At 47.9% G+C, this 8,646-nt stretch overlaps 1 protein-coding gene across 1 annotated transcript; it reads left to right on the top strand.

Moving 5' to 3' along the window:
• Positions 1 to 2,179: 2,179 nt before the first annotated feature.
• Positions 2,180 to 8,502, top strand: WFIKKN2 (WAP, follistatin/kazal, immunoglobulin, kunitz and netrin domain containing 2). The gene is made up of 2 exons (XM_069032607.1): positions 2,180 to 2,859; positions 4,997 to 8,502. Exons 1-2 carry the CDS (start codon positions 2,659 to 2,661, stop codon positions 6,506 to 6,508), a joined length of 1,713 nt encoding a protein of 570 aa, XP_068888708.1. The 5' UTR covers positions 2,180 to 2,658; the 3' UTR covers positions 6,509 to 8,502.
• Positions 8,503 to 8,646: the final 144 nt, after the last annotated feature.

The following is an 8,646-nucleotide window of genomic DNA, read 5'->3' as shown; positions in this document are numbered from 1 at the left end:
GGCAGGGACAGGGCAGCTGTCTAGGGCTGTATGGAGCCCTCACTGCCTCCTTGCCGTCTGGAGCTGCCTGCCCACATTCACAGGGAGATTTATGGCAATGTTTTCCTCTCTCCTGGCTGAGCTCAAGTGGCCCAGGGGCTGATCCAGGAACATGATACCTCAGAGCTGAAAGCAGAAAGCTGCAATGGGACTTACCTGTCCCTGGAGAATATCTCTGTGGATGGAGGAGGACATAGCAGAGCAGAAGGCTGCTCTGTCTGTCTGATGCAAACCAGTGTCTGATTTTTCAAAGCCCCACTCTGCTCCCCCACAGCTGAAATGTGCCTCTGGGCAAGGGATCCCTGGTCAGAGACAGTTAAAAATAAGATAGTGGGGTTTTTTTTCCTGTTTGGAACAGTTCCACCTACGGTGGCCCACGAGTGTGTCTCTCACTCACCAAAGCTAGCAAGGACGTGGCTGTCTGGCAGCAGGAGAGGAGATGGAGGCTGCAAGATCCAGCAGGTAAAGGGGTAAAACAGCCATAAAAAATTAAAGCTGGCAGGGGAAAATCACATCCATGGCTACTCTGTGGCAATGCCATGGATTGAGGGAAAACTCCTGCATGTGCAGTGGCTGTTGAGGTCATCAAGGCAGCTTCCCCAGCACCCAGGGTACCTGCACTCCTCAAGACCCACATACAGCTGGTTCCAAAGCTTATCTGTAGTCAGTTTTACAACAGAAAGTGTCTTTGTTTAGTCAACAGAACCACTAATACATGCAATTTTGTTGTTAATAGAGCTGTAAGAATTTTAAGTACTTCTTCGGAATGTGTCATTTTTTGGTTGGCTTTTTTAGGCATCACAGGGTGCTGCGTTTGTCTTTGTAAACAAGTACTGAATAAAACATTTAGCACACAGCCACACTTTGTACAAGTGTCATGCAGGTTTCTAAAGTTTCAGAGTGAATAAATCAAATGCAAACTGCTGCCTGGCAGTTGACTTTGCTCCTTATAAATAGCTAATTTGGACAACTTCGCTTTGCACATCCCATGAAATTCAAATACTATGCAAATGGTTAATGCAGGCACACAAATCAGAGCTGCAACAGCCCCTTTTATAAGCCTGGGTTGCAACAGAAATGCCACAGCCCAGGGCAGGTCGGCTCCAGGTTGCCCTCCCTTTTTCCCGGAGGCGATCGCAGGAAACACCAGCAGGTCACTGTGCTCTGCTGCCTGGCCCCAGGGGACGAGCAGGAGCCCCATGGTGACCCAATTCACTGCTGGTTGTACTGGTTGGCAGCCATCATCACTCAGGGGAGAATTAGGTCCAAACTCAGCCATGAAAAACAACCCTGGATTTATAAGCCCGATGGAAAAAAGTAAGGGCTGCCTCTGCCTGGCTTTGCAGCTCTCAGTGCTGAGCACAGGGTGGATGCACACCCTTCCCTCCTGCCCAGGCACAGCGCTGTTGGTCCAACCCTGCAGAACCTCCATGTGGGATGCAAACTTACCTGATCCTCCCAGGAGGCTCTTAGCAACATGCAGGGTTCACCCAAGCTAGCCCAGAACTCAGCCCAGAGGCCCTAATCCTGGAAGGTGCTGAGCAACTCAGACTTCTGCCACTCATCTCTGGATTTTGGCATGTGTTCAGCAGGAGCAGGATCAGCCCCTTGCTGTAATAATCAGGGAATGAGGAACTCGGCTTGACTGAGTTTCCCTCCCACCCCCCAATGCAAAAATGCTGTACATTCCTTTATGCAGGTTTCCATAGAGTTGAACTTCTACTATTTTTTTGTTGTTGCTGTTAAAGGGATCAGCAATGCACTGTACAATGGGATCTGGCTGTCAGGAAATGTGGAGGAATTCAGGGACACTTTTAACATCTTCCTGGTGGGACTGGAGGGCAGCATTAAACCCAGCATCATGGAAATCTCCCCGCCAAAGAGAAGAAAAAAGCCCGGAGGAGCCCAGAGAGAAGTTACGAAGACATTCTGCTTTGTTGATCCTAAATTTAAATAACTTATTTCTTCCCTACTTCCTTTGTTAAAAGACGATATTCTGGCTTTAATTGCTTCAATCCTATTATTTGTTCCTTTTAGCAAGTGACTGTGTAGCCCCTTGCCGTGGGGAAATCCCCTGACTGCGGGTCCGTGTTACTTAGACAAGTCCCCTTTCAGAAGTAAATGCCATTCTTAGCATAGGGAAGTACTTTAGGTCTAAAGGGGTTAAGAAGGCCTCCCTGCATTCAGAAACATGCAGGGGTCCCACCATGCCAGTTCCAGCCTTTTGAACTCTTTCCAGCTTTTTTTTCTTGCAACAAATCTGTCTGACTGCCACCAGGACATAGGAAGCGTGTGCCTGTCAAAGAAATCAAGTTTACTTTTTCTGACTTGTTAACAGAGGCAGGGTATAAATAGAGCTAACTCTGCTCGCACAAGTAGCGTTTCTCTTAAAATAAGGGGGTGACTTCCTAGGACCTTTAATCCAATGAGGTCCAGACCAAACTGCACTATCAACAGAGGCAGAAGAGGAGCTTGCTGAAGTTTTTACCGAAGTCAGGTGCATCTGGGTTCCTCAAAAACTTAAGGCTTACCCAAAAAAAAAAAAAAAAAAAAGCAATCCCAAGCAAACAAGAACTACTTCCAGCTCGGACACTGCTACTGCCCTGGAGAAGTTCTGAGATGTTGTTGGTGCTGTTCACTCGGTGGATGTGGATCTTGCTGGGGAAGAGCAGTGTCCTCTTGCTTCTGGAGGTCTCTCTGAAAGGGAGAGCCCTACCTCCAATCCGGTACTCCCACGCTGGGATATGCCCCAATGACATGAACCCCAACCTGTGGGTCGACGCACAGAGCACTTGCAAGAGGGAGTGTGACGCCGACCTGGTGAGTGATGCACATTTTTGTGTCTCTGCATCATGGGCTCTGCTGGGGCTGTTGGGGGGCTTGGTGGGAGCCTTCTGTCCCAGCTGGAAGGGCGCTGGCACCGGGCAGGACCCCATGCAGACAGCGGATGTATTGAGTTGACCCGTGACCTATATAACGTAGAAAGGTTTGATGAGTTATCAGTTAAGAGGGGAGGTGTGTGCCAGCTGTCACTTTTGCTCTGTTTGCTCTGTTTGATCCTTTTCCTTGTCTTCATGTCAAAAGAAACGTCTGAATTTGATACTCCAGAACTCAGCATGCCCTGGGGCCAATCCGTAGTATTTTAACAGTGTCATCATGCTCTTTGTTGTTGGTGGCCATCATCAATGTTTTATATTCCTGGGAGGAATCCTGTATGAAATAGTTTAATTTAGTATGTAAATCATCAGCCTTTGCTGCATTTGAAGCACAAAGCTTGCTTGGGGTGCAGAACAGGGCATGGCTAAAAAGACCAGGCAGATGTTCTGTGGGATGCTCCCAGCTCAAAATGTGTTTAGCTTACAACCCTAAAATTAATTTTTCAACCTGTCAGCACTGCCAGCTCAAGCTGGTATCTGAAAATACCTGTTTGTCCTGCGTCTTACATCATGTCCCATGACAAAGCTTCTATAGCCCAAACGTGGCTGACAGGAGCATTTACTGTGCTGAAAAAAAGTGTTTGGGTTTGTGCTCTGTAGCCAGGTTGTTTCTGCAATGCTAAAAAGGGGGGAAAAACAGACAAAATTTCTGGCCGTAAGTAAACAAAGACATTTACTCAGATGGATCCCATGTGTTAGGAAATGAAGGTGCTCTTTTTACTTTTGCCATTCCCAAATAAGCCACCTCTGTTCCAACTACCAGGTGCAGCAATGAACACTAAAACACTTTCAAAACCCCAGCAGAAGCAGCAGCAGATGATGATGTTTTAATAATTTACTGGTCAAAACCTGAAAGCCAGAAGCCACTGGCTACAAATAGTCCCTTTTGCCTTGTGGCAGCACAGAGTCCCAGGACCTTGGATGAAGTGAGTGTACTGCAGGCAGCCAAGGACTCTGCCAAGCCACACTCCTTAACCCCAGCTGAAAACCTCCCCCATCCTGGTTTCTAGCTTTGCTTCTGAAACCTAGTAATGTGCAGCTGGAAATGGGGAAAGAGTTTTGGTATTAGGTCATCTTTTTCCCAATAAGGAAAGGATACTGGACTCAGGGGAAGCTCTTTAGCTTGGTAGCTTAAAAATCATTTTGTTCTCACTTGTGGAGAAAGCTGATGGATTTTAGGGGGCTTGTAGAGGTTTAACACACGGTGGAAGTGTGCCCTGTTGGGCACATGGTAGCAGTGTTCCTGGTCCCTTGAAGTAATCCATAACCACCCAGCAGCCCTGATCACACGTATCAAATACCTTTTCTGCACAGAAGATGAAAATTCTGCTAAAATTAACCACAATTTAGAGCTGACTGTAGCCGAGGCGGGGTGTAATAAATCACTAGAAGAGCGATGCTGCATTTGAAAATAGGACTAAAATAGGACAGAGAAGCCATAATGAGCTGTTTGGGGTTTGTTTTTCTAAATACCATAGAAAAATTATTTTTGGAGCAAAAATTACCTTACTTTTGAGATATTCTATTATTTCCTCTACATTGTGAACAATTACAAATCCTTGGCAGTTTCACCTCCAAGAGCAGGCTGTTAGGGAATTCAAATAATACTTTACATACTTCTGTGGAAAATAAGAAGGATTACTGCCTACAGCCATATGATAAGACTTTCCATCTGCTCTTGTTTCTCAGGGCTTGTCCTCAGGCATTTCAGAGAGCGTGGAAGGGGGGTGGTTGGTTCGTAGTCAAGCAGTCCATGTGACTCTGGGGTAAAGACTTATGATGAGGTTTGTGTTTAAGAAATAGAATTACATTTTCCTTCCCAAGAGTCTTCTCCTGAAGCACTTCAGAACCCCCCAGGAGATGCTGAGGGAATGTTTCTACTCACTGACAGTGGGGACACTGAGTTTCAGACCACGGCTTTCTGTGGCAGAGCTGAGTTTCTGGGCTCTCTGCTTGCTGAGTCTCCAAAAAGACCTTTGCTCAGTTCCCAGTAATGATCAGGTTATTTTCCTTCCCCACAGGAGTGCGAGACCTTTGAGAAGTGCTGCCCCAATGTCTGTGGAACCAAGAGCTGTGTGGCCGCTCGGTACATGGACATCAAGGGGAAAAAGGGGCCTGTGGGGATGCCCAAAGAGGCCACCTGTGACCGCTTCATGTGCATCCAGCAAGGCTCAGAGTGCGACATCTGGGATGGGCAGCCCGTCTGCAAGTGCAAGGACAGGTGTGAGAAGGAGCCGAGCTTCACCTGTGCCTCCGACGGGCTCACCTACTACAACAAGTGCTACATGGATGCAGAGGCCTGCATCAAAGGCATTACACTGAACGTGGTCACCTGTAGGTACCATCTCACCTGGCCAAACACCAGCCCTATCCCCCCAGAAACAACAGCTCGCCCTACCACCGCCTACTCCGAGACCACGGTGGTTGATATCCTGCCGCCCACATTGGTGAACAACCCCGTCCATCAGTCCGTCTACGTGGGAGAGACCGTCAGCTTCCTCTGCGACGTCACAGGCAGACCCAAGCCAGAAATCACGTGGGAGAAGCAGGTTGATGGCAAGGACAAAGTCATCATGAAGCCAAACCATGTCAGAGGGAATGTCGTGGTCACCAACATCGCCCAGCTGGTCATCTACAACACGCAGCTGCAGGACGCGGGAATCTACACCTGCACCGCCCAGAACAGTGGTGGCCTCCTCCGGGCGGATTTCCCTTTGTCAGTCATCAGAGGAGAGCCCACATCCAAGGAAGCTTCCCAGAACAAAACACATTTTCCAACGGATGAGTGCCTGAAGCAGCCGGACAGTGAAGACTGCGGGGAAGAGCAGACCAGGTGGTACTATGATGCCAAGAAAAACAACTGCTTTACTTTCATCTATGGGAACTGCAACAGCAACCTCAACCACTTTGAGACCTACGAGAGCTGCATGCTAACGTGCATGAACGGCCCCATCAACATCTGCAACCTGCCAGCCCTCCAAGGCCATTGCAAGGCCTATGAGCCCAGGTGGGCCTACAATAGCTTGACAAAGCAGTGCCAGTCCTTCATCTATGGCGGGTGTGGAGGCAACGAGAACAACTTTGAGAGCCGGGAGGCCTGCGAGGAGATGTGCCCCTTCCCGAAGAACATGCACTGCAAGGCCTGCAAACCCCGCCAAAAGCTGGTGACCAGCTTCTGCAAAAGCGACTTTGTCATCCTGGGGCGCATCACGGAGCTGACCGAAGACCAAGACTCGGGACACGCCCTGGTGACAGTGGAGGAGATTCTCAAGGATGAAAAAATGGGATTAAAATTCCTGGGGAAGGAGCCACTAGAAATCACGCTTTTGAACATGGACTGGAGCTGCCCATGTCCCAACATGACCACAGTGGATGGCCAGCTCATCATCATGGGGGACGTCCACAACGGCATGGCCGTCCTACAACCAGACAGCTTTGTGGGCACCTCCAGCATCCGGCGCGTGCGCAAGCTCCGCGAAGTCATCCACAAGAAAACCTGTGAGCTTTTGAAAGAGTTCCTAGGATTGCATTAACCTCCCTCACGCCTGTGAGCCACCCTGATCTGTGTGTTAGTAGGGCTAACAAGTGCTAGGCTAGTGCCAAACTAAACATGCTGTTTGAAGATACACTGTAGGAATTATGCAGAACCCCTATTGTAATCCATTAATGATGCTTAGCAACAACGTAGTTTGGTCTTTGGCAGGCACGTAAACCAGCAGTAAAAGGCCATTAATCTTGCATTGAAATCAATTTGTCCATATAGGAGTGCCATTTAACTAGGTGACTCACTGCAGTAATTATACAATTTTTATGTAGCTTCCATCATAAAGGATGGAATTCATAGCATTTGTTTGGCTAGTTGGTACACAGCTAAGAAATATATAATGTCAATTTAATCTGTCTCATTTTCAGTCTGGTTCATCATTTTAAGTCACATGCTTGGCTCCTTATAGCAGCACTAGTATTTCAAGACAAAAGCCTGTAAATTATTGCCTATATTTACAGTTGTGCTCATTTAACCAACCTATACATTATGAGTTTGCTTCTTTTAATTGCAATTTTCCTTTTTTTTTTCCTTTTAAAAACCTCATTTTTAAATGGCAACTACTACCTATCTTGCAGTCCTTACTGGAGGAGAAACTCCCTTGATCCTATGCCCAGGACAACAGGTCCCTGTAAAAGCTCAAGGCACAGTCTTACCCTGAAATGACTTTTCTGTCACCAGAACAAGGTCAGCAAACACCCTCATTCCCTATTTGAGTTTCAATCAATATATTTTATATCACAAGAATTCCAAGCCAGAAGGACAGCAGTGTGCTGCCAGCTTCTTGCTTTTGAAAAGCCTTTACACCTGAGCATACACAGCAATCTATTACTTATTTTCAGTAGCAATCCTGCTTTTATAGATGAGAGAGCAAAGTAAGAGGAGTCAGAACGAAATTCAACCTAGGAAACTGCAATACAGAGTCTGCAAACTGCATTAGGCAGACACAAAGCTCCTGAATCTGAACTGCACAAACACAAGCAGACAAAGTGGACACTTTTATCAGTGTCACCCTTTTAGAGCCTTTTTAGAGTCTTTCAAACTCAGAATACACTTTCCACCAGGCCACTGTATATGGGTGTATGAATGAATTCCCTAAGACAGCCAGCATGGGCTGTGGGTGGGAGCAGGTGAGTACGCATAGGATCAATCATTTTAACATTTGTGTGTCCAAAAAACATAACATTTGCCTATACAAAATCCTTAAATAAAGAAAAGGCTGATCCTGGAAACATCCTGCCTTGCTGATGACTGTGATTGCAGGGAAGAGGGGCAAGCATGGCATAGTGAGCCTTGTCCCTGCCCCTCATTCTGTGGGCTCAGCCAAGTGACTGTGGCAGAGCTCAGAGCTTGCTGCCCTGCATAAAGGGCCAGTTCAGGGCTGGAACAGTGTCAAGACACGTCCGGGTGAGAGGAAGGAAGGGAGGCAGGAAGGTGCAGGCAGTGCTGCCCCATGGTGCCATCTCATGGGCTCGCTGTGGGGTGGCCGAGGCTGGCAGTGGGCACACGTGTGCTGCTGCAGGCCTGTGTTGGGACAGGGTACAGCAAGGGCTGGGGAAGGAGATTAAACAGGCAGATGTTGGACATCTGCACCCCCCAAAGCCTGTGCATGTTGGGTGTTTGGTTGTTGCGGGGAGGAAAACTCACAGCGAGGGAAACAGAGCTGGATGTGAGTCCAGCTCTGCTTCCCCTGATTCCATGCTCTGCACCAGCAGCCAAGCCATGGGTAGAGACCACTGCAGGATGGAGAACTGGGCTCCTCTCCCAGTGGTTTGGGCTTGGGTTATTTCTGAAATGTTCCTGCAACAAGAACGGATCTAAATCTCCAGTTATTTGGATACCTTCAGAAGAAGCTGCGTGGGAGGGAGAGAGAGGAGTCTGGACCAGGTTTTGCTGACCAAGAAAATACCTGCTGGGTTTTTGTTGTACCTTTCCTAAATGTATGTGAAAAAACTCCAATTAAAGGCCCATAATGTTTGTGTATGTTCTTGTGGAGATCATTTTCTGCAGATGGGAGATGCTGACCTTGCTGCCGGCATCTCCACCAGATCATCCCTGGCTGTGGCAGCCACCACTGTCCCATGGCTCATCTGCCATTTTTTGAGCAAGCTGTAGGAAGTGGCATGT

The sequence above is a fragment of the Aphelocoma coerulescens genome, chromosome 18, assembly GCF_041296385.1.
Source record: "Aphelocoma coerulescens isolate FSJ_1873_10779 chromosome 18, UR_Acoe_1.0, whole genome shotgun sequence".
NCBI lineage: Eukaryota > Metazoa > Chordata > Aves > Passeriformes > Corvidae > Aphelocoma > Aphelocoma coerulescens.
Note: the sequence above shows the minus strand (reverse complement) of the source record. Positions and strands in the feature narration are given on the sequence as shown.

Coding starts and splice junctions, on each gene's coding strand:
- WFIKKN2 (XM_069032607.1), top strand. CDS start 2,659: ATGTTGTTGGTGCTGTTCACTCGGTGGATGTGGATCTTGCTGGGGAAG. Junction 2,860..4,996: donor GGGAGTGTGACGCCGACCTG/GTGAGTGATGCA, acceptor CCTTCCCCACAG/GAGTGCGAGACCTTTGAGAA.